At 34.0% G+C, this 25,353-nt stretch overlaps 2 protein-coding genes across 3 annotated transcripts in view; both read left to right on the forward strand.

Moving 5' to 3' along the window:
• The window catches only part of LOC130614879 (uncharacterized), a 31,966-nt gene extending 10,085 nt beyond the window's left edge, over positions 1-21,881 (forward strand). The window contains exons 13-35 of the mRNA XM_057436346.1: positions 459-1,191; positions 1,693-1,923; positions 2,467-2,641; positions 3,941-4,217; positions 4,898-5,214; positions 5,290-5,456; positions 5,939-6,101; positions 6,663-6,823; positions 7,225-7,361; positions 7,682-7,793; positions 7,986-8,214; positions 8,713-8,906; positions 9,611-9,841; positions 10,742-10,921; positions 11,256-11,441; positions 11,616-11,758; positions 11,965-12,129; positions 15,451-15,540; positions 17,068-17,406; positions 18,226-18,408; positions 19,177-20,025; positions 20,159-20,236; positions 20,545-21,881. Of these exons, the coding sequence (XP_057292329.1) occupies positions 459-1,191; positions 1,693-1,923; positions 2,467-2,641; positions 3,941-4,217; positions 4,898-5,214; positions 5,290-5,456; positions 5,939-6,101; positions 6,663-6,823; positions 7,225-7,361; positions 7,682-7,793; positions 7,986-8,214; positions 8,713-8,906; positions 9,611-9,841; positions 10,742-10,921; positions 11,256-11,441; positions 11,616-11,758; positions 11,965-12,129; positions 15,451-15,540; positions 17,068-17,406; positions 18,226-18,408; positions 19,177-20,025; positions 20,159-20,236; positions 20,545-20,568 (5,364 nt within the window). The 3' untranslated portion in view covers positions 20,569-21,881. The remainder of the gene's footprint in view (positions 1-458; positions 1,192-1,692; positions 1,924-2,466; positions 2,642-3,940; positions 4,218-4,897; positions 5,215-5,289; positions 5,457-5,938; positions 6,102-6,662; positions 6,824-7,224; positions 7,362-7,681; positions 7,794-7,985; positions 8,215-8,712; positions 8,907-9,610; positions 9,842-10,741; positions 10,922-11,255; positions 11,442-11,615; positions 11,759-11,964; positions 12,130-15,450; positions 15,541-17,067; positions 17,407-18,225; positions 18,409-19,176; positions 20,026-20,158; positions 20,237-20,544) is intronic.
• Positions 21,882-22,015: 134 nt separating this feature from the next.
• On the forward strand, positions 22,016-24,685 carry LOC130614880 (uncharacterized). Of its 2 annotated transcripts, XM_057436348.1 has the most exons (3): positions 22,016-22,987; positions 23,066-23,311; positions 23,455-24,685. In XM_057436348.1, exons 2-3 carry the CDS (start codon positions 23,068-23,070, stop codon positions 24,249-24,251), a joined length of 1,041 nt encoding a protein of 346 aa, XP_057292331.1. In that variant the 5' UTR covers positions 22,016-22,987; positions 23,066-23,067; the 3' UTR covers positions 24,252-24,685. The 2 variants fall into 2 exon arrangements, with proteins under 2 accessions (XP_057292331.1, XP_057292330.1); XM_057436347.1 differs by having other exon boundaries at positions 22,016-23,311.
• The last annotated feature ends 668 nt before the right edge of the window (positions 24,686-25,353 follow it).

Genomic DNA, 25,353 nt, shown 5'->3' on the forward strand with positions numbered 1-25,353 from the left:
TGGAATCACAGTCCCGATATTTACTTGCACATGTGTCTAAGTGATTACCTTATGCTCGATGCACGCACAGGAATGGAGGTAAAAATGTAAACCTACTAAACGGACAAGTTACCTCCATTTCTGCGCGGGCAGAAAAAGCATGGCACTATGATTGAGTGTATAGTGTTCTATCCATTGTAGATGGCCCAGTCTTTGTTTTGCAAGGTCGCCAATAAGGAATGACAACTGTTCTGCTATGTTACATTTTTTTTAATTGATTTAACGATGGAAGCAAATTAAATGTGATGAAAACAAATTAACCTATCTGAACAAAATTGTATAGATCTCATTTGATCCTCTTCCTGATAAAGTCATAAAGGCACACTTATTTGTCGTTCTGTAAGTTCCGGATTATGTTTAACAAAAAAGTAAAAGTTATATAAGAAACCTTTAGTAATCACTCACTCTCTACATTTTAGCCCCCAACTACTCAATCAAGAAGAACAAACAGTATTTTCACAACCAGAATTAATGATCAGGACCACATATCCCTATCATACACCAATTTAATGTTCTCTGTCACACCCACAAATACCCCGCCAGTGATTTTTGATAAAGTTGTGTTTGGTCCACCCGTTTCTTACAATATTTCAGTCAATGAAGGATTCCGTGTATCTGCTATTATGGATGTTCAACCAAGGCTATATGGACCAGGTTATTTTCCTGGTGTTATAACAGCGACAATATTTCAACCATTTATAAGAGACCCAGATGGTCCCATTGAAAATGGTGGTATACTTGTCTTGGATGCAAAACACAATAAAAAAGTTGGAATGTTTGAGTTTAAGTGCAAAACACATACAGATTGGCAAACAATGGAAGAATTGCGCAAAAATAAAAGGCTTCTTTTAACAAAGGACTGCTTTTTAAGATTCAATCTATCTGACAATGTTAATAAAAAAAATAATTACCACACCGCGTACCTTGAGATACTGGCTTGGGATGGAAGTAACGCAATGACTTCAGGTTTTCATGACAATGTTGATGTGAAATCCGATGCATACAGTGTTAAGAAGGCAAAGTTGTATGTAATGCAATTTGGTTGTGATGAAATTGCAGGATCTCGAAAGAGAATCAATGATTGCAAAGAATGTTCTTTGAAATCTTGTACAAAGAAATGTGATGGGGAATTTTATTCAAATGCCAGACTAGGTTTGTTTTTAGCTAGTGTGTTTTATGAAAGTTGTGAAAATCAGAAAGCATGTTTTTTTTAAGAATATTGTAGAAATCATGCATTGCAAGTAAATTAAGTGTTCAATCAGTTTATTTTGCTGATGGTAACCAATCCTAGAAGATGCTAAAATTTCTTAAAATATGCCTTTTGTTGTGGAAAGCATTGGAATGTCCCAGAGTTTTACTAAATTTTATAAAATGAGGTTTAAATCACAGTGCCTATCATCGAAACATATTATTTACAAATATGTTGTTTCCTATAATTTCCAATAAATTTTATTTGAGCAAGTGACATGATGGATAAATCTCCATTGAGACTGTGACATTGCAACCGGAGTGGTCTGTCCAGGAAAACTGACAAAGGATGTCCCACCATGTCAAGAATTGTACTGAAAAGTTCAAATCTTTGTCATAAGTTGAAAAGTGACACTATATGTTACTACTGGTTAAATTAATAACAACTTTTTAACCTTATTTTAGATAGCTGCGGTATTTGTTACGGAGGCAGTACTGGTGTGAAAAAAAACAGCCGTAGATATCGTATGAAAAATGGACGGTTAGGGTGCTGTATGCAAGAGCTGGAATGTCGACAATGTCCAGACCAGGGACCTGTAAAAAAAGATTGCAATAACCAGTGTTGGACAAAGAGACCTGCATATAAGAAATGTGGTGTATGTATTGGAGGCAATACCGGATTTGGTGAAAAACATGGTATGTTTTTAGATTTCTTTACTTACTTTTGTTTATCGTAGTTTAATTTGTCTTTAGGCTAATATTATTATACCCGATTTTCCAATCTTAAGCCAGTTTAGTGATATTGTTATGAATGCTTTGATATTTCTTTGTAAATAAAATTGATTGATAGATAAAACTTAGATTGATGATATTGTTAGTTTACAGCCTTTCTAGTTCACATCAGCACTTTGCAATTACAAGTGCAAATGCCAATATGTTAATAAAACAGGCAGGGAAATGAAATTTGATATCAGCAACCATTTATCGCTGCAAAAAATATTTGCAAATTTGAATTAAAAATACTTGTTTATAGATTAATTGTTATAGTATTTTGATGCTATAACAATTAATCTATATGGAAAATACATAGGAACAAAAAAATAGAGGAACGATAACAAAAATTCACTGCAAGATAAGAACAATAATGACAACAAGATAAAAAGACACACAGATTACACATATCTTATTACCAGACCCAAACAAACAGTTACGAAAAAATGTGCAATTCTATTTTTTTAGTCCTTAATTCGTGTGGTAAATGTAAAAGCAAAGAAACAGATTCTGAATCATGCAATGCTGGATACATTTCATCTGTTCAACCAAAAACAATGTCTGTATCATCATCTGTGAAACAATTCCAAATTTGTTTATCTATGATATACAACAACCTGACATGTCAACTGCAAAGCACAAGGTACATTAGCTTTTGCTTCTTTTCGTTTGGTCGATACTTTAAATGAGTTTATCGTTGTTCACCTGCTTAATCTCTTTCTAGGAATAGATGAGATAACTACATGCTATCATTTTGCTCATTTTTATCATTATTTAGCTATAATTTTGGTGTTTTTGTAAAACCTACTTTTAGTAGTGTAGACAATCCTAAGTTGTCAATAAACTGAAACTAGTTCCGATAACGTATTACTGCAAGAAAAAATTGGTTTGGGGTTAAAATAAATTTGTTTTTAGCCATTAAAGTACTATACAGTTTAAAAATTGCTGGGTTTCGAAGTTTATATATTAAAAGTTTTATTTGATTGTCTGAAAACAGGAAAACTGCTACCTTCTGAAATAACAAAGTAATGAAAAGTATGAATTATATACAAAACTGTAGAAACCCACTTGTATGCAATCAAAATAATTATTCATCCAAATTCATTTTAGACTTTTGATTAACTGTACTAGAGACTTTGGAAAGCTTAAATAGAGAATTAAGCTCTTCATTAATATTTTTTTATTTAAGCTTTCTTAGGACTCTCTATAGTTATTTAAAGTGTGATAAAGAAGTCTACATTTCCAAAATCTCCCTTTTTCTCGTAACAATATAGGATTGTACTTAATTTATGGTGACTACAGTTAACTCTCCGTAACTCGAACCTCCAAGGGTCCAGAAAGAAAACTTCGACATGTTTGATTTAAGCGAAGCTCCTCTTAACTTTCACTTAGACAAAAATGAGATATTAGTTCGAGTTAAGGCTTTTTTTTTTCAGACTCTATAAAATTTACAAATGTTACAATCTAGTAAGTTTTCACTGAAAGAAATATCAGCAGATTGAAGAGCCTTCTCTTTTATCATATTGCCATCAAAAGGAACATTTTGGCTCCTTTGTAAAGAAAACCATTTAAGAACAGCTTTTTCGAAAGTTATGGCTACATTACATACCAGTATTCATTTTCCGAACATTTATTTTCTACTTAGACACTAAAAAGTTCGAGTTATCCGAAAAAATTACCTTAAGGGGGGACAAAGAATGGTTCGAGAAAACGAATGTTCGAGTTATCTGCAGTTCCAGTTAACGAGTAGTTTTTATAAGGAAGTATAAGAAATGTCCAAGGGACTGTAGAAAATAGTTCAAGCTAATGAAAGTTTCGAGTTACCAGGAGTCTACTGTTATGTATTTTGTGCATCATGTGCCTATTTTGGATTTTATCTAATAATTTGGGCTATAAACAAACAAAATGCTGGTAGAATGATAACGTATATAATATGTTTTAGCGCTGTTTGTAAACTTGAAAGTTATGATAAAAAAAAAATCGAAAGACCTCACCGACAATGCTACTCTGTTTTGTTTCAACGTCACAGAAGAAAATGCATTTCACGATATCTTTACAACTCTTGCAATCCAGGCTTGTACAACCTAACCTGTTCATATTCAGGTGGTGTAGTGCGTTATACTGAACCGATTCGAGTTAAAAATGGCAGTCATATTGTTGTAACTATGTTGTCATCGACCACTTTGTATCCAGGGAGGAGAAGTTGGCTTACCATGCAGGTATAATTTGCAGAATTAAGGAGAATCTATAATTAATATGCATAGAGTCATATTTTGATCTATTATATTAAAAAACTAACTGTGTCTATCTGTCTGTAATAGGCAAAGTTTATTATATTTTTAGCGATCTTTTTAAAATTCGCCTAAGAACTATGTTCTGTATATAATACTTTTATTTTTAACGACAAGGAAGGTAATTTCTTTGTTATGAATTAATAATGTACAAGCATTTTGAAAAGTATCTAAGTGGATATTTCTACAGGTTTAAATAACTAGTCTTATAACAAGTCCATGAGAATTTTTTGAGAATTCACCAGAGTTTCAAATTGTGTTCATATAATACATGTGGAAAATTTAATTGTTAACTATAGTAAAAAAAAATCTTGATGAAAAGTTCAAATGAACTTTAATGCACTTGAACACTAATGTGTTGCATGTAGACCAGAAGAATATTTTTTGTTTTGATGATTTCGAATAAATGTTACATGTTTGTTTGTCCCAAAAGTAGACTAAAATCGTGTTAACAAGGTTTTAAAAGAACTTAAAAATATACCGAAGGCAAACTTATTACCATGGTGTATATATCTAGTGATATTCTGACACTGGGGTGTTACGAAAGAGTAAAAGTTGGGGCTTTTTGTGGATATTTAATTTTTTATAACAAATTTACCTTTTTAAAGGGTGTATTCTCATCGGCTGGAAAGTACTTTTGTCAATTTAACACTGCTGGTGGAAAACGAATGGCCATTGCGAGACATAATACAACCCACTTGCGATGTTACTTCTATCCACGTCAAGTCGAAACAGGAATCATGCTGGTCGTGAAAGATTGTAATAACCAGATGTCTAATGCAATATCAGTAAATGTTATTTGCGAGACACAAACTATAACCAAAAAGAGGTTCATATGGAGGGACAATTCAATAAGGATTCATTTTGATGCTGCTGTAAAAATATACAAGAGTAGTGGTTGTGAAAATATGGCTGTACTAAGAAGGTTTCTCTTTGAATAATCTTATTTTATTTTTTATTTTTTAGTTCTTTGATATTTAATGTTTTATTTTGGTTATAGGAATGTTATAAGAGTTCGTTTAAACGAGCAACAAGCCAATGAAGGGAGTTATTGTTTGATGAACAAATGTTTTGGTTGCCCTGGTGTCTCTTTCCAAGATAAGGAAGGCTGCATTGACATTAAATTACCAGAGTTAACATGTTCTGTCAATGGTCCAGATTTTATAAGTAAGAATTCTTTTATAATTCTACCAATTCCAAAAACTGAATTAACACTTTTGCAAAGAACATATATTGGGAAGAAGGCGGTATTTTAAAGATCGCAACCACAAGCAATTCAGACATAGGACTTGAATATTTGGTTAATTTGTTAGGTCTAAAACCTGCAAGGGTGCTCATTTTTGATGATGTCAGCACGCCACAATTCCACCTTGGTTCAGACCTTTCCAGGTCATGGAACGGATAATGTGGTCATTGTGGAAATTGTAGCTAGCACTTTTTTAACATTAATTAGTTGGCCTGCACCCCTGTAAAGTAAAACTCTTTCAGATTACTGCCTGAAGAGCACTAACCAAGTGATGTTGCTTGCCGATTCTGATAAAAATTAGCTCTTTATCGAAATGGGCAAACAAAAATACTGACTATTTTTCAGTCATCATTTCCATGATTTTATGTTGGAACTTGTTTCTAACAGAATAACTTTTACATAGATAGTTGTGGTCGCTTACGTCTTTCACCAGTCATGAGAAGCTTAAAACACACCAATTGGACAGTAACAACTGATGATACCAACACAAGCAGTTTATCTGTGAAACGATTCAATGAAGAATTAGCTGCCAATGCAAATGGTGGATTCAAGTTGGGTAGTCACTTGTATGTAGTAAAGATATATTCTATTTTTCTGATGAATTTAAATCCCGGGGAAAAAAGTGATCACTGTGTCTGTAAAAGTTAAAAGACAATATGAAAGGGTTTTGAGATTTTAAAATTTAAAATAGTTTTTAGGGTAGAATTGATATTAAAAACGATGTGTAAGAATTCTAATCATGGTCTTCGAGATGTAGTGATTTATATTTTATGTTGTTAGTCTCACTAATTTTGAGGGCTGTGTATTGTCGTTTGTTTTCCAAATTGATCACAAAGGTGGTTCTAGCGTGTTTAAAGCTTCTATTTGAGATACAGAATCCTTTGGAATTTCTGCGTAATTAGACATCAGTCTTATGTAAGGATCGAACCCTTGACCTCTTGGGCATAAGTCAAATGCTCTGATGGCCGAGGTACCCATCACTGTATAACCAACAAAAAGATTGAATTTTAGTTCTATCACTGCTAAAACAAACTAAAGTAATGTTATACACCTGCTCTAACATTTGCTATTTCATAATAAAGTCAAAAAATGTTTTAGCATCTAACAAAAAAAATATTAATTTTTAGATTGCCTGAGGATGGAGGGATGTACAAATTCCAGATGTGCGGCACGTCTAAATACAACAGAAAATGTTGCGCTTATAAAAATGTAACAATTGCTTCGGCTAAAACATTACAATGTGGCATAGGAGGCATGTATCAGTCGAAAAGATTCATCGTAATAAAACGTAATGTTTATTTTTTTGTTGATCATATGTAGCAGTTCTTTTGAATTCAAGATTTTGAGCAAGAAAAGCACAAAACTTTCTAAGATTTCAACGATCACAAAACGCCGTCAAGGTGTGTTAAAACTTGGAGGATAAAAGTTAAAATAACTGTTCGGCTAATTATTGACACTATAAGTATGATAAAAAATTAAGTTATGAGTGTACTTTAATGCCCTTAGCTGTGTGTGCCTATTTTATCAATAAACAGTATGGTCAGAAGCAAAAACATTTTGCCTACTGATAAGTTAGTAATGCTTGACAAATGCTTAGTTACAAATCTAATTAATTGTTTCATTTTTTGTAACATGACTGTTACTATAGTTTTCTCAAATTTGTGTATAATGTTATTTTGTTGTTTAAAGCACGAATTAAAAGCTGCAATTCATTGAGGTCTATGCTGTATGAATGGATTGTAAAAGGTGATGGCCATGACATATATCAAATATCAAATGAGCGAGTTCTTCGAATTGCTAAGCGTTCTGAACTTTTCAAATATGATGTGAGTGTATCTTTTTTGTTGGTGTTAATGACCAATGAATTTATTAGAAGTTTTGAGTGATCTTTTTTTGGGTAACACGTTTTTATCAGCTTCTACCATGGATTTATAATATCATCTCCTTTAACTCTATCTCCTCTGCCTAGTAACACCTTAATTTTTGTTTGTTTTTTAAAAGTTGCACTATAGATAGACTTAAAAACAAAGTGTATCTTTAGAAGCTACTGGATGTGTGAAAATTGTACTTGTTGGCTAATAACAAGTTTTGAGTTTTTTATATACATATGTGTAACTGTCTCTCCAAATGTTTATTTTTCTCTTAGAACATCACTGTACAGCTTCGTGGTACAATACAACTAAGAGATAATATGACATGCATGAGTGCGATCAAGACAATAACGCTTAATAAGAATTTCAAGTTGAAATTAGCTGGAGGTATTATAAAACTTACCTATAATTCTTTACAATCTTAAACATTACAATTTTTGTAGAGATTTTGCTTTTTGTTCACATCGGTCATCTGGAATCCTAACAACATTTCTTAAAAATACATTGCAATATGTATGTCTCCATCGCCGTGGTGATTTTGTTGTGAATGACTAAACCCTTCCTTGGGTATATTTTAAGGTCGCAAAACAGTATATGCAACATGCGAGGATCAAAAAGTCCGAATATTCTCCAAAGTAATTCCTCAGACATTAGAAGGCGACGAAATCTTATGGACCTGTAATCCAATACTTGATGGTGTAACTTCCGCACAAAGTTGTATTGATAACTCCACCGGTGCTGATTTAGTGATTGAAAACAAAAGGAAAATTACACTTAATGCAAAGGAGCAACTAATCTGTGGGGGAGAGTAAGTAATAATATTGTACAAGTTTACTTAGCGAGGACGAAACATTTTTTCAAGCATATTTTTTGTTGTGCTTATGACTTTGTAATATTATTATGCGCCAGTTTATGGTTTTTTTGAATTTCTTTGACAGAAAATAATGCAAAATTATTGGTTAAGGAATAGTTTTAACTAATCTGACAAATAGATACCATTTATCGTCTTGTACTTTCTGTTACGAAAATTGATTGGCATTACCATATCGTATTAAAGAACGCAAATCTTGCTTACCACAAATAGACAATTCTTATGTAGCAAGTTTGAATCTCATCGACCAGGTACACAAAATAGCATTTCCTTTATATAATCACTCACCTCGATGGATTACAATTCCCGTCCACAGTACAAAATATTGAAAAGATTCAAAAGAATAAATGTTCTTCAGAAATTAAGCCCGAAAAATGATCAGGGCTATTGTTTAAATTTATAACCATACGATGTGATTGTTTTATTTTCATTTAGGTACAATTTCTCACTTGTGTATACTAGAGGCGACATCACTTTATACAAATCTGTCAAACTCATAGTTGCTGACTTTAGTTGTCCAGTGGTTTATTGTCGTGTGAGAGAGAATCAAAAAATGTTCAGCATCTCTTGCGTTGTAAAACAAGCTGCAAAACAAAATGTTACCTTCACAAATTTTGAAGATGGAGAAGGTAACATTCTACACTTATAAATTAATTACTTTACTATATTACTATATTATTGTTTAAAATTATATTTTATATTTAACTTTGTTTAACTATTTTGTTTATTTCTTTGTGATTATAATATTGCCATGATATTTCTAACCAAAGTCAGGTAACAACATCTGCTTAAGAAAAATCTGGATATAAGATTTCCAACTGTATGAACGTTTGTCTAATTTACACTAAGGTAATACCTTTGCACGGGTATATTCCCAAACTTTGAAATTTAATTTGAGTTCTAATATACCTGGACTATTCTTTTCTATGTATTTTTCCTTTCTTTTGAGTTCAAGTTTTTCTTAAATCAAAATTAATTTTTTACATTGTTTTTTTTTTTCAATGTTTGTTTCCGAATTTTTGAAGATGCAATTCCAAAGCCCTAGGTTTATCAACTCGATTTTTTCTAATATTGCGTAAAATCTCATGTAAGAAAATGCAAAATGTAAAATATAAATTTCGATTATTGGACGAAGGAAATTAATTTTTTCACAACATTTTTTTTTCATATATTAAATTTAATTTTCGAATTTTATTTTTTATTAAATCCATGTATGTTTGCAATAATACTTTTGCAGACTTTGGCTATCTACAAAGTACTATTAATGATTTTTATCGAGCTTAAAAATGGTTATCACACAACCGAAAATTTTCATTTTTTTATTACAACTCAGATTATGGTGTGGTTGACTTTAACGAAGTTAAAAAGTCTGTTTACATTAATCAACTGAGACCAAAGAGAGTTGGTAACGATCTTGTCAGCATGGTGAGAATTACCGCCATTATACGTAAAGAATTTCTAGCTCCGAACACAACATATCGCTTTGATATTGCAGCATGGAACGAAGATTGTGTAGCCGATATTAAATCTATTGAAATTATTTATCATTTGGCATCTGCAAATTGTATGTATTGTTTTCTTGTTTTGCTTATATATTACAATGAAAAGCAAATTAATAGTTAACTAGTTGTAAAAACCCATGATAAAGATCTACTTACAAAAACTTTTTAAAACTTGTTGTGCTCCTTATCATAAAATGTTTTGTTGTTAATTTCATTAAAAAAGGCTGCAAATAAAATGTTTTTAACGAAATTGACAACAACAATAACAATGTTTTGCATGAATTTGTAACATATCAATTACACTCTCTGTGGTTTTAAAACCTGTCTCAGTAAGTTTAAATTAACGTCCAATAAAGACTCCCAGCTAATCAAATCGCTTTATTTTATCACATGATTTGTTCTAGCCTATTAAAAATATAAACAGAAGTTTCATAAATGCAGAATATAGTTTTTAGGGGATGTTTTTTTCGGACTTTGGGAGAAAATTTTATGAAATATAATCGATTTCCTTGTTACAGACAGACTACATCAAACAGTTAGCGTTTTAAAATACAAAACTAGTTGTTAACCATTGCCAAATTTCCACGAACAGAAACTTAATTTTCATAAAAATTACTTCAAATAAAACATTTTAAACGAAATAGACAACAGTAACAACAACAGTGTTTAATTGCCCGTGACAACGCCCGTACTTTAGCTTACAATAGGCATGTGGCTTTAAAACCCGTTAAAACCCATTTGCATGCCATAAAATTACCAGCTAATCAGATGGCAGCTAATCACGTTACAATTGCCAGGAAAACAACTTTGCTTTCAGGGTTTGTCTGGGGCGGGAGGGTGAGGACAGACCTGTTTATGTTTATAGCAGCATGACATAAAAGAAATTTTCTTCTTATCAATTTACAACTTTAGGCAAATATTCTATATTTCTTTAAGTTTAAATTCTTTTTTTCAACATGTAGGTAACGTGAGCATTGAGCCTACTGAGGGTATTGCATTTAATACAACGTTCAATGTATTCATTGATGGCTGTGATGATGAAGCAAAACTTGAATTCCAAGCAGGGCCCAAAATTAATGGTCGAATAAGAGCACAGCCATTTGATAGTTCGAATGTCATAACACTGAATCAGCTGCCGAGAGGTAACATGTTTTCTTTGCTTTAATAAACGTGATACACCATTGCGAACTAGCTTTTGTATGCATGCAGTGTTATGCCATTATTATTATGTGCCTGTATGTTCATTACAAATATATTGGTACAATATGGACCAATTTAGAAACCTACCAGGGAACATTAATGAAATTAAGTAGAGTGGATTTATACATGTATGAGAAAGATACATATTTATAAACAAGGGTTTCATACACATGAGAACATATACATACACGCAGGAATATCAAGACTAAACCACGCTTTATCATCCTTGATAGAACCCTTTTCGATTAATGAAAACCTTCTTATTTTACGAACCAGGAGATCCAGACAAAGGTAATATGCTGGAGGTGGTTGCTAGAGTCCGCAATCTGAATGGAAAGGTATCTTCATTCTCAACAATGGTTGTGGTCCTACCACCTCTTGACGACGATGAAAAAATATTGAAAGAAAGTAACGCAGACATTCAAAACAAAATTGAAGAAGGAGATTTCATATCAGCTGCAAGTAGGAGCAGGATAATTGACATTTTTTATCATTTTTTCCCTTCTCGCTAATCGCTTAATTTTAATCGTCTTATTCTGGCACACCATAACCTCTCTGGTTATTTTACCTCCTTCCATTTTGTGAACCTTGTTATTATGCCTAGTATTATATAAGCGATGAATTATTTCACTTCAGGTCAAATCGCACAGGTGAATTCTGGAGTGGTAAAACAACAGATGGAAAAAAATGCAAAACAAATTAAGAACAGTGAGAATTACACTGATTGTGAAACACTTTCCACTGAAGCACAAATACAACAGGATGAAACAGCTGAAATGGTTTGTTTATTTACGTTGTTCTTTGTTTTTTTTCTTTGTTGTTGTTTATTTGTTTATTTTTATTTGTTTGTTTTTTATTTTGTTTGTTTTGTTTGTTTGTTTTTGTTTGCTGGTTTCGTTTGTTTATTGTTTTGTTGTTGTTTTGTTGTTGTTTTTTGGTTTATCTGTTTTGGTTTTGCTTTGTTACAAATTATCTTGTTTTACAGGTAAAGGCGATGCATAACCAACCAGATGTTCAGAGCGAAGAGACGGAGAACGCAGTGGCATCACTCACTGAGAAAGTTTGTCCACAAGATGTCAATTCAAAAGTAATTAAGCAGATGACGAATATGGCGTTGGAAAAAATCACTCGAGCACAAACTAAAAAGAAGGTAAAAGAGTTTTTGTGACAGGAATATTTCGATGATAGGAAGGGATTTGGTTTACCAAGTTTGCGCGACGAGTCCAACAAACCTTTTTTTGCGTTTTTTCTACCACAGTAAGGTTACAAGTATGTGCATTCAAAATAAATTTGTTATAAAGCCGCGGGGACGACAAATTTTTCAGGCGATGGTAACAAATTTATGTTAATTACTATGGCCTAAAAATGTTAACTTGTGTCGCTAGTGCAGCTTTTGTTGCTCACAACATTTTGTTGTTAAGCTCAGGAGCCACGTGCATCATTTTTCATCCACACGCAGCAAAAAATGTTGCAGTTTTTTGGCAACAAATATACAGAATCATATACGGAATTTTTCATCAACATACAGCAACAAATTGCTGCGATAGCATTTGCAATTGGCTTCAAACCAAAGATGGAATTAAAGAGAAAACAAGCTCTCTGCGTTGCTGTACTTTTACACGATGACGGAGAGCAACTGCCTTCAAAGAAGAGCTGAACTTGGAATCTACACCAACCGCTTTCACGAATTACTCGGAAAAAATCTTACTAAGACATTATATCTAAATGGATAGAATACACTTTGATTATCTTATTGAAAGATTGAAAGGATGACACCATCATGAGGGAAAGTTGATGACACTCTCATGACAGAGTGGATGACACTATCATGAGAGAGTGGATGACACTATCATGGGAAAGAGTGGAGGACACTATCACGAGGAAGAGTGGATGACACTATCATGAGGAAGAGTGGATGACATTATCATGAGAGAGTAGATGAGACTATCATGAGGAAGAGTGGATGACATTATCATGAGAGAGTAGATGACACTATCATGAGGACACTAGTGGATGATGCTATAATGGATCCATACCTTTTAAAGGATGGATCGTGAGGAAGAGTGGGTGACACTAAAATAAGGAGAGTAGCACTATTATGAGGAGAGTGGATGACACTATCATGAGTTGAGTTTATGACACAGTTTCAAAAATCATTGGAAATGATTATATGACACAATAATAAATTCATCGATAAAAACATTTCATAGGATAGAAACAACAACAACAATGTCAAGTTTTGTGTTAAAGTACCCAGATTTAGCGTCAATAAATTTCTTCTTTAACATAATTAGTTAACTATCTAGCTACATTGTCTATAAAACACGATTGTAGAAAGGGTAGCCGAAACAATTCCTTGAAAATTGGATAAGAAGTACTTGAAACTCCAAATACGGCGAGAAACCGTTGAAAAATTTTTCACAGCGATAGAATTTTCCTAACGCGAGCAATGCTATTGATGGCAAGCATATAGTTTTGGAACAACCGAAAAATTTGTGTCCATACTATCGTAACTATAAGGGTAGGGACAGCATCATTATCATGGTAGTGGTTGGCCCTAAAATCAATTTCTTCATGCAGAAGTCTGTATGAATAGAAGGAATTTTGATGGCAGGGCCTGTGCAGTCCGTGAAAAGAAGCATTTGAAGATAACACAATAAATCTACCAGTCAACACCTCTTTCTGGTGACGTAAAATGTTATCCATTGTGGTTTAGCTAGAGATGACGCATCTCCATAAGCAAGTTATATGATAAAACCCTACCCGCAAAAAAATTCATTTCCTGACAAAAGAATCTTGACTTTTGTTCCGCGTGAGACGAATTTCAGAGAACGCCTTTAGTATGCTTGCTAATAGTTGGAGAGTATTACGTAAGTCGTTCCTTTCGAAACCCGAAAGGTTAAATTGATACCATATTTAGTTTTTATATTACATAATTTTTGGAGAAACAAATCAACCTCCAGTAAAATACACATTTCCCTAATGTGATTCACTTTGATGATATGAGTGCTGGATTTATCCCTTGCGCCTGGATGTACCTAATAACAGTTGGCTCGATCTAAATTTGTAAATATAATGTTTAAGAAAACTTTTAACAAGAAAGTGTTTAAAAGAGTGAGCGTCGTAGTCGTTCAATATCTTGTGACATTTGTGGTGATTGTAATGGCTAATTGTAGCGGTTGCATTTGATGGTTAAACCCGCAATCTTGAATACCTGGACTGGAATGTTTGCTCTGCTGTTGTGTAGGTGTTTAAATTAAATCGATTTGATTTAACAAAAAGATGTTACTTGTAAAAAAGGGGGTTCTTACTTTCTTCGTGTCACCACTTTCAGCAATAGTCAACAGTTTTGTATTCAGCTAATCAGAATGCAGTAATTACACCGAATTTTTTTCTTGTTGTGATGGAAATGTTATCCGTAGCACAAATTTGTGGCGACACTAGAAACTTATCAGGCGATTGTAACATAACTGAATTTGTTACTATCGCCTGAAAATGTTGCCCGTGTCTCCGTTGCGTAACAACATGAGTGAAACGCATGGGGGGTAACTTACGGTATGGTTACGTTAAACGAAATTTCTTTGAGATCACACGTTTTGGTTACAAAAACCTGGTTAATAAGAACAAAGAACCTGAAATTCTTTACAAATTATCTCTATTATAATAGCCACATTCCGTCTGTCTGTCTCTGTGCGGACCCCCCGCTGAGTTAGAAAATGTTGTTACGGAAACACGAATATCAAATGTGATATATTTTTATCCACTTTGCGACGGGTAAATATAAAGGACGGGCGAACCCGTGGTTTTTTTTTCACGGGCAACGACTAGCTCTATAATAATAGCCGTATTCCGTCTGTCTGTCTCTGCGCGAACCCCCCGCTGAGTTAGAAAATGATGTTACGGAAATACGAATCTCAATTACGATATATTTTTATCCACTTTGCGACGGGTAAATATAAAGAACAAGCGAACCCATGGATTTTTCCACGGGCAACGACTAGTCTATATTACAATACCCGTATACGTCTGTCCGTCACGCAAAATGGTAGCTTAGCTATGCAAGTAGCGAAACGAACGCAATGTGGTAAAAAAAGAACGGGCGCACCCGTGGATTTTTCCACGGGCTAACGACTAGTAAGAACAAGTTGACTAGGTCTAGAAGTATTAAAAAAAATAATATTTATAAACAGGTGATGTATCCTTTCGATGTATAACTTAAACAACATCTATTTCAGAAATTGATTTTAATTTTGTTATTTTTTGGAAGAACACCAAAAACATTCGAAACACACCCAGTTACAAATTTAGACGTTCTTTTAAATTAACTTGTACAACATGCCAGTAGAAATTGTTTGAAATATTGTAATATAATTATGTTATACTTGAAAACATTTCAAAATGAGCAGTTACCTTATTTTTGTAATGAAAAAATCATCTATGTTATATTTGGTAACTTTATTTTGTTTTTAAGAGCGATCCTTTACCAAGTAGCAGAAGAAAGCGAAGAGCAATTGAAGAAGATATAGAAGCGGAAGAACATCAGCCTATGGAAACATCATCGGTAAATAACTTATATTCACCAGATAGCTATTAAAATTAATTCGCTTCGCTCAACCGAAAATAACCTTATTTATTTTCTTATTTTTGTGACAGGGAAGACTCAAAGAACTTCGACTAGTATAGTTGTGTCATCTTAGTTAGGAATCGTGTGCTATCGGTAGTTATAACACAATATAATACATCTATATCTCCTACGAACTAAATTACAACCACTAATTTACATTCGAAACGTTTCCGAAATCGTGATGCGAAAAGCCCCATTCTATAGGGAAACATATCCTTAGACCCCAGTGCTACAGCCACTAACCCTCCAAGGTTAAGGGTATCATTAAAAAATTTACACTGCTATTAACAACAACATTATAAACTATTCAAAATAAAACTGCTTATCTTATAGGTAATCAAACAGTTTTAACGTGTACGGTTCAAGAACTAATTGACATGTGAGCGCTTCCATGCCTTTTACGCCCTTTAAACACCTAAAAAACCACGCGACCGGCCTTGGCCATACATACGAAAATAAATTCAGCTATTAAAATTAGGTTTAAAAGACATGTTAAGGCGGGTTTTCACTCACACAAATGTGGTCGAATCGATCGACATATTACATTTTAAAAGTATGTGATCAGTAACGTATGTTGTTTGGTGATGTATTATATGTGAAACACCGAATCATACTAATAACCAAGTTAACCAAATTAACATCATCGGTAAATAACTTATATTCACTTATATTCACTTGACTTCAACACGAGTATGAACAATTTTACAAACAATACATCTTTGACCTCCCTTTTTTATTTAAGATTTGCGCCCTTCGTAACTCTTTATTTTTGTCTGTCTCTGCGAAGAAATGGTATTGCAGTTGCGATAACTGTATGTGCGCGATTTTTAGTTGTGCTACGGACACAGGAAATGCAATATGTAAAGGCCTGCGAACCCTACCCGTATTTTGTGTGATTAAAATAGGTGCTCGTAGTTTTATTTCGGTACCACTGCAGTACTATGCTGAGGAGCGAGTCAACAGCCGTATTTTGCGTATTCAAAATGGTTGCGTCACAGCTTTACTTCTGATCCACAGCAATGATGCATGAAACATGTCAGATGGCCGAAAATCCAATAGCCACTGAACCCGTGGATTTTTCCACGGGCTGGCGACTAGTATATTGAATATTCTTATTCTTTATTAAAAATCTTTGGAACAATTAAAGCACAAATATAGTACACAGTTTTGCTCTAACCAATCACGAGACACAATAATTTTAACAATGAGGGAGTGTGCATCATAAGCACTTCAGAATTATATTATTAGAACATGTTTGAAAAATAACCCTTACTAACCCACAAGATAATTATTATTTAATTGTGAAAAGCTCAACCAATCACATTCAAGTATTTGTTATGGTTATCACAATCATCTTATGCAATTTGGCCCCAGTATGATTTGCGATTGGCTGTTGGTAAAGCATTTACCAATCCTTTTTTAGTTTACCAAATAGTTTGCACATAATGTTCTTACATCTTTCAGATTGATCTCGTTGTGACGTCATACAGTAACAACTTGTTTCCCATTCTCTACAATGAAGAAGAAGAAGACGAGATTGGTCGAAAACGTTTCGTCGAAGCTCTCCCGTACTTGAAGCAATCGCTGTCTTCCAATCTGGACGGATTACAGAATTTGACGATAACCTCAGACAACATCGTTTTATACACTGAGATGATCAACACGATCGTACCCAACATGAACATTCATATGCCCATGAAGGAGCGAATAATGTTCACGGATACTATGAAAAGTAATTTCTATCCCTGGCAATGTACGGAAGATGGGGAATATTGTAATGGTTTTACTATTGCCGCATCAACTGTAAGTGATTAGACTTTAAGAAAATAAATGGAAAGGGGGCGTACAGAATTTACAAAGGGATCCTTTTTATTATAATGCGCGCGTATTTTCGGAAAGCTACTAGAATAACTTCATACTCCATACATGTTATGAAGACGTTCTTGTTATTAAGTAGCTCTATAAAAGAACGAAACAATGACTTTCTTCCCAAATAAATTAGGAAACTTCTGACCTCTGCTATTAATATAGATTATCCGAAAAATAAGAACACCCAGGCTATCTAGCAAACGTTAAAAACTCTAAATTTAGACTGGATTTTAAAAAACCCTGAACATTTTTGCCAAAACTATTAGAAGGAAGTATATAGTTAGAATTATTTTAGGGATGATGGAAGTTCCATTATAGGCTTTCGTGTTAAGACAGTTTAAGAGTAAAAAACTTGACCATAGAAAATCACACAAAACACTGAAAATTCATGAAATTACTCAGTAGCTAAGTAACCCTGAATTTGATTCAACAAATACGCTCGACAACCTGACGGTGGGGATGTGTTTATTACAAAAACATTTCTTAAAAATTTTGAAATTACCATGCGCGTTTTTTTCATAATACATTTTTTCGTTAAACTCTTTACCCGTATTGATTCCTTACATGTGATTAGGGAATTGAAATCAATAGCGGACATAATGACGTAATAGAAATTGTTTAATTTTGTACTCTAGTTGAACAAGAACAATTATTCTTACTGTAATGTCTTTTTAGAAGAAGAAACGCCATTGGAACGTTTCTTTATTATTCATATATTTGTTGTTTATATTTTCCTGTTTTCTTTTCTTCCAGATAAAGGGAGATATATTCAGTGAGTCACCAACATCCAAACGTTTGGTTTCAAATGTTTTTGGACTTTACTTGATAAATCCCCATCCTGATGAGTCAGCATCTTTTATTGACGTTCCCATGGTGAATAAAAGCTTAAGAATCACGATACCATTGACTGCAAGAAATCTGACTGGAGACGTTAAGGTATGATAGCCATTTAAAATGTTTTTATTCTCATTAACCTACATAGTATTGTCCAAATGGTCATTGCAGCTTCATGGGGAGAATTTCCAAATTAGAAAGTGGCAATGATGTTTGCTGCTACAGGAAAGATGCGGTGTTACTTTAGAAGCACCTACAACTATTTTTAAATGAAAAAATTCATTTAAAAATAGTTGATAAACAGCTGGTAAGAAAATGTACTTGTTTAAAATGTGAAAAACGTACTAAATGAACGAAAAATGAAATTTTCATTCTGTTTGGTCCCTTGTCAGATTTTGAATTTAGCCTTATAATTGCTACTTTGACTTTGCAAAAAAACCCTATTTACATGAGACACAGATTTGGAAAGTTAAATAAATACGAATTGTTTTGCAGTGCCTGGTAAACTGCTAAAGTTTGGATGCGAGCCTAATCTATAGCAACAGGCAACTCGGTTTAAAATGTCAAAATAGTAGTTTTTAGATTATTCTATGTCTCTTGTTTACTAACGGAACTACGTAATGAAGAAAAAGAAAAACATCGTCGCGTAAGGGTATTCCCGCAAAAATTATCGGACTTAAATATGCCCACCACGTAAGACCTCTGCTGAATGACAAATATATATTATATATTAAACACTTGTTATATTATATATAAAACGCTTACTCTCAAAAAGTGTACTGGGCGCATCCTTATTCAGCTGCCTTACTGATCAACGACGCTAATTTTAAGGTCTGATCAGTGGTTAATAGCTCCATCTCTTGTTTTCAGTGTCATTGGTGGAATTCGTCAGCCTGGTCTTCTGAGGGTTGTTCCACCATCCAGGTGAGTGAGCTCGAAGCAGTATGCAAATGCTTAAGCCTTGGTCATATTGCTGTTTTCGAATCTACGAACGATGAGTTTTACAAGTTTTTGGAAACCTTGGAGAAGAGTGAAAATATTGGGACATCCTCTACAATGGAACCTTCAACAGCTTTCTCACCCTCACCCATCCCGGGATATGCAAGTTCTACAGTTTCAAAAGACACAAGCTCTAAATTGACCATGGAATCAACTAATTCCGAAATGACAGAGTCTGGAAAATCGACAGCAACAACGAAAATGGCAATGAAAACAACAACAACAACAATAACAACAACAACAACAATAACTATCTCGAAACAATGCCAGTACTCTTTTGATGCCAATTTTTTCCTCGTCATCACCAAGTACGGTGGCCTCGAAGACGCTCGAAATACAATATGTTCAAAAACGCGCAAACTCCTTCAGCTGTCCGTGGCCGAATTTACAGATTGTCACATAAAGAATGGCAGCATTATTGTAGTATTTATGCTAACCCAAGATTCGGCATCAATAAATGGTACATTGCAGCTCCTCGCCAAGCTGGTCTTCAATAACGAAATCGCAGTAACAACACCTGACGGGAAGAGACTTAATACCACTGCAACATCTTTTAAAGTTGATGGGAAGAAGTACGAGGGCGTGGTCGCGAAAAAGACGGAGTCAAAACACAGCGAGGAATCTTTTATGGCTATTGTTATTGTTGTTGTTGCCATTTTGACTTGTGGTATCTTCATATTGGCTGTTGCATTTGCTTATAAAAAGAAGAAACAGCGCAAGGTTTGTCCCTAAGTAACTTGTTGATGGCCAGCCGGGCGTTTGGGCGTGTTACGCCCGGGTTTGTTTAAAATACATTAATGCATGTATTTTTTTCATAGGTGAAAATAGATTAATGCATGTATTTTTTTCATAGGTGGAACCAATTGTATCAGGACGCAGCGAGCCCACCGATTTGGCGGTCTTTGCTAAGGAGGAGACGATATTAAAAAAGGTGAAAAATATGAAAATTAAAGTTATTTATATTTCGAATGCAAAAACGTGTGTTTAACTATTGCTTTTTTAGCCGAAATGTTACATTTTGCCGACTTTAATAAATCTATATGTTTTACCCAAACCTAAAGCAAGCTTTAATTTGACAAAAACGAAAGTGGAAGGGAAAGTGGATCTGTTTTAACTTTGCAACGTCATGCCATGTTTGCTATACCAAAAAACAGTCTTTGAGATTATGACTTTGAGCTTTTCAACAATGGTAATCCTTGAGGTTTTTCGTTACAAAGTTTCCACTACTTCTTTCTTTAGAGCCGATTGAAGAAGGTATTGTGAATCCGACCTACGAGACGAACGAAACATTTTAAATTGAACTTTCTCTGAAATATTTTTACTGACGCAGTGAATCCAACCTCGTTTGCAGTGCTCTATCGGGTCTATTTAGTCAGGGCAGCGATATAAAGCAAAAAAGAGTCAAGTGAACGAGGTTGAGATAAATTTTCTGTGCATTCTGAGCTTTAATACTCTGTTTAATAAAGATTTACGGAAATAAGAATTGCACTTTTTTTTACGTCTGCTCGCTCCAACCAACTCAATTTTGAATCATTTCTTTCTCGCAACTAATTTTCATATTTTAACTGTACATCTGGACACGTTTGAATAACATACTTTAAACAAGTCTCTCAAGCGTCCTTAATTTCAATTTTTTTGCCTCGTCTAAAAGCTTTTTGTCTCTCCACAGCGGTACCTGAATACACAATTGTGACAAAAAAGTTTTGTCTCGCCATCAGAAAAATAGGCAACGGCTCCTGGAATCGAGGGTAGTCAAATTTTTCTTAAGTTGTATTCGCACCGTCCACTATTTACATCTTTTAAATGAAACTCGCTTGATTTATTTCTAATTTCTTGTTGATTTTTTAATGTTATATTAAGTATTTAATTTATTTTAATTTATTCGACATATACAGTACAACATAATGTAATTTATTCCATATTTCAACAGTTTTCCAGTTTTGATTACATCACAAAAAAATGGCTACCATAGCCATATCAAAGATCACTTGAAGCATTGATCCTTTAAAATCAACACTTTTTCTGTCGTTTTATTCATGAAAGCGTTTTCCTTGGGATTATAATTTCGCTATAATTCCGTAACAAACAATTTTCCTCTGAAGGACCCCTGAATTATGAAACATTAATTTATTTAAAAAGTATATAATATTTCTAAAGTTTAATATATATTTACGTTAAAATTCACGATGTAGCAACTTTGTACCCGTACTTCCAAATTGAGGCTTAGTTCTTCAAAACGTCAGTTGTTTATAGTTTTCGATGCAGAACGCATTGTGTAACAATAATACCTTTTTTCCAAAAGTTTTTGAAATATAATTCTTCTAAAGTGTCACATACGTTTTCTTAACGGATTAGCGGTCTTCTTTGTAAATATTACGTGGGTACATTTTATAACGTTACACTTAATTTTGTATATATTATAAAGTCATCCTCTTCCCTAGGGTTTGTTGCCTGATGTCAGAGCGCCCATCGCTTACTTGACGACGCCAATCTCGATATCAAAAAGGCAAGAACCCTGGAGACGAGGTTGTAATAAAGTTATAATTTTTAGATGTAAGCAAATAAGTAGTAACACATTTTCAATCTCTTTTTATAGAAGAGCTCGAATGCGCTTACATAGGGTTTCGGCTGCTTAAAGAGGCAGAAGGTCTTTTTTATACAGTCCTGTTTGCTGTCACTTTTACAGGATTTTATTTCAATCATGGCGGGTTTCATTTTTCAAAATGGCTGTTCTTGTATGTCAGACAATAATCCGTCGTTTGTTTTCAAGTCTCCAAGACTCTGGCCTAGCCCTTACCCTTCGAAAAGACTCTTTTTCAGTCAACAAATATTTAACTTTCTGAAACTTGAGTCGCAATTGGTCAATCTAGATACAAGAATTAGACGGGTCATGTTTGATACCGTCGGTAGCTCATTTTCTTTTTGAAACATGGGAGCATCTTTCATTACAAATTAGTCAGCAGGAGTTATGGTGGTCAACTGTAGGTCTCTTTTTGCCGGATCTTTAAGGGTTAAGTTGGTTGTGTTATATGTTTTATAACTAATGGTATATATTTAGTTGGCGAATGAGTGGTGACCGACTATTAGACATAATGTGGTGTGTAAAATACACCAAGCAATGAACTGTTATGTACTGCAGAAAAAATAATTTTTTCGCATCAATGAATGATTGTTACCTCATGCCCAAGTTACAGAAACACAGCATCATTCAAACGTTTTTGCGAGTACTCTAAAATAAATATGAGTGAATGAATATTCATTAGATTTTAAAAAGTATCCCTTTTTGACAATTACGAAATACTGTACTTTTATTGAAGCAACCTCGATAGCTATTTGAAAGCCTGTTAAAAGCTTGTTGATTGCCTCGTGTTCTCTAGGCAGCCATATTCTCAAAAAGATATAAAAGTATGGCTTAATTAGAGTATCCGCTTTAAAACCACAACAAATTATCTCGACTTAGAAAACACATTTTAAATGTATGATATTATTGGACGATTTATTTCTCAAAAACACGTTGCATTGGATTATTACGAAATCTCACGCTGAATTAAACCATGGATCGTAACCAAACACGTTCTTCCCGCCCACTCCCACACTCACTTTGCGTACTATAAAAAAGAGCGACTTTGCAATTCTCAGACATCACTTGTTCACTGCAGGACAGAAACAGAACAAAGAGACGGTAAGAGTTCTTCTTTTAATTTAACAAAAATTTTCCAGTTCATGTATTATTTTATTTCATGTATCTTTTATCTACAAGACATGAAGCTGTATTTATTAATTGCATTTGTTGGCATCAGTGCCCTAGCACTTGCTGAAGACCAATTTGAAGATGAATTTGATGTAGAAGATCCCAGTTACGGATATACTGGAGTTGGACATCATGGAGGACATCTTGGAAATGGAAATCTTGGAAACGGCCATCTTGGAAATGGACACCTTGGAAAAGGCCATCTTGGAAATGAACTTCTTGGAAATGGACTTCTTGGAGCCGGTAAACATAACTGTAAGTACCTAAATTAGAAAGTATAATTATTTGATAATTCATATTCAGAAATACAACAACGAATCGTCCAATAGCAAAACGTCTTCTCGTATAATTTATTACTGGTTAAAGAAATCATTCCAATTTAAATAATTTCAATTCAGGTGGAGGATATGGTTACAATGTCAACACACATCTTTGCCATAGTGGAAAACTTTACGTAAAGAAATACCACCGTGCCTGTGGTTACGCCATCTATGACATTCGAACACATTTCTGTTTCAAAGGAACCGTATATGCTCAAAGCGTGTACCAAGTATGTGGAAACCGAAACGTCTGCAACCGAAAGAGTCAATTTTGTTTCAGAGGAACCTGTTACCTTAAAAAAGTCTACAGCATTTGTGGATGGAATGTATGCAAACGAGGTCAAGAATTCTGTTTAAGAGGAAAATGCTACAACAGAAGAGTATATCGAGTCTGTGGAAACAATGTTTGCAACCGACGATCTCAATTCTGTTTTAAAGGAACCTGTTACCTTCGACGTGTCTACAGCATCTGTGGATGGAATGTATGCAAAAAAGGTCAAGAATTCTGTTTAAGAGGAAAATGCTACAACAGAAGAGTATATCGAGTCTGTGGAAACAATGTTTGCAACCGACGATCTCAATTCTGTTTTAAAGGAACCTGCTACCTTCGACGAGTTTACAGAATCTGTGGATGGAACGTTTGCAATCGAAGCACCGAACTGTGTTGGAAAGGAAAATGCTACAACAAATCAGTATGGGCAGTCTGTGGTGGACGTCTGTACCAACAAAACGTGTATATCTGCCATGCCAAACGTTTGTACAAGCGAGATTACTATGGTTACTGTGGATCCTCAATCTATCGCACAAGTGATTACAGATGCAACAATGGAAAATTGTACGGCAATAAGGCTTACACGCCAAATTATCGAGGTTAAAAAAACATATCAGATTTAGAAATCGGACATTTGATTATAAGGTGAAAGGATTGTAATTTTGGGAAGCCACGGTAGAGGAAAAAAATACTAATTATAACAGAGCATTTAACATTTGTGTTTTTTTTTCTCTCTGGTAATAAGAATATTTTCTTTGAATTTAGCAATACATTTTTGCTGAACAGTAAGCGGAGATTATCTCACGTTTCAAGTGAATGTTTGTTTGGTTTATTTAAAAGGCTTTAAAAATAAAAATGGCTTTTCTATTTCAACAGCAAATTACGAAATAAGCTGAATCACTTCTATTGATAATACATTGCAGTTACAGAATTTATGTTAAAGATAATTAGCGATAATATAAGGGCAAAGCAAAAAATAAGTCAGCTGTTGATGTGCGTTACACCCAGCAACAACAATTCCTCTCAAAAGAAAGGCAAAATGGTAGACTCAGGTAAAATGACAGAAAATGGCAGAAAAGTTCCCTGCATATCCTAATTCATTTGATCCAAGTACTTACCTTTGCTTTTAACTCAAACCTCAAACTTTCTAGTAAATATCTTAAAACTTCTTGGAACTAGCTAGCTAGCTATATCATTTTAAAAATTTCGCACAGAGACGTATAAGTTTATTGTACATAAAGCAGTTTTTAAGCAACAACAACGACTTTAAAATCTTTTTAGAAGTATTAATTACTTTAAGGCAGGAAATTTTTGCAGGCATTTCAATTTCGCGGTGTTTTCGGTCAAAATTGCATTTTGCGGCTTTCTATTTTCGTGGTTGAACCATAGTCACGAGATTCGCGGCATTTTTATTTTGCGGTTTCAGGAAAAACACGGATTTTCCAACATTTTATTTTCGCGATACAGATATTTTACTTTGCATATGTCGAAATTAGAAGCAACCGAGATTAAAAGCAAGTTGGACACAAAAGTTGTAAAATGAAATAAATGTTAGAAAAACTATTTATTCTTATCCATTTTTCTTTGCTCGCTTTTGATTTGTTGGACTGTCCGCTAATTGGAGAGAACAAAAGCCTTATTTGCTCTTTGGTGCAAAAAATATTGTCTGCTAATCAGAGTGTATGAACAAAGTGTCCGCTAATCGG

The sequence above is a fragment of the Hydractinia symbiolongicarpus genome, chromosome 11, assembly GCF_029227915.1.
Source record: "Hydractinia symbiolongicarpus strain clone_291-10 chromosome 11, HSymV2.1, whole genome shotgun sequence".
NCBI classification, from domain to species: domain Eukaryota; kingdom Metazoa; phylum Cnidaria; class Hydrozoa; order Anthoathecata; family Hydractiniidae; genus Hydractinia; species Hydractinia symbiolongicarpus.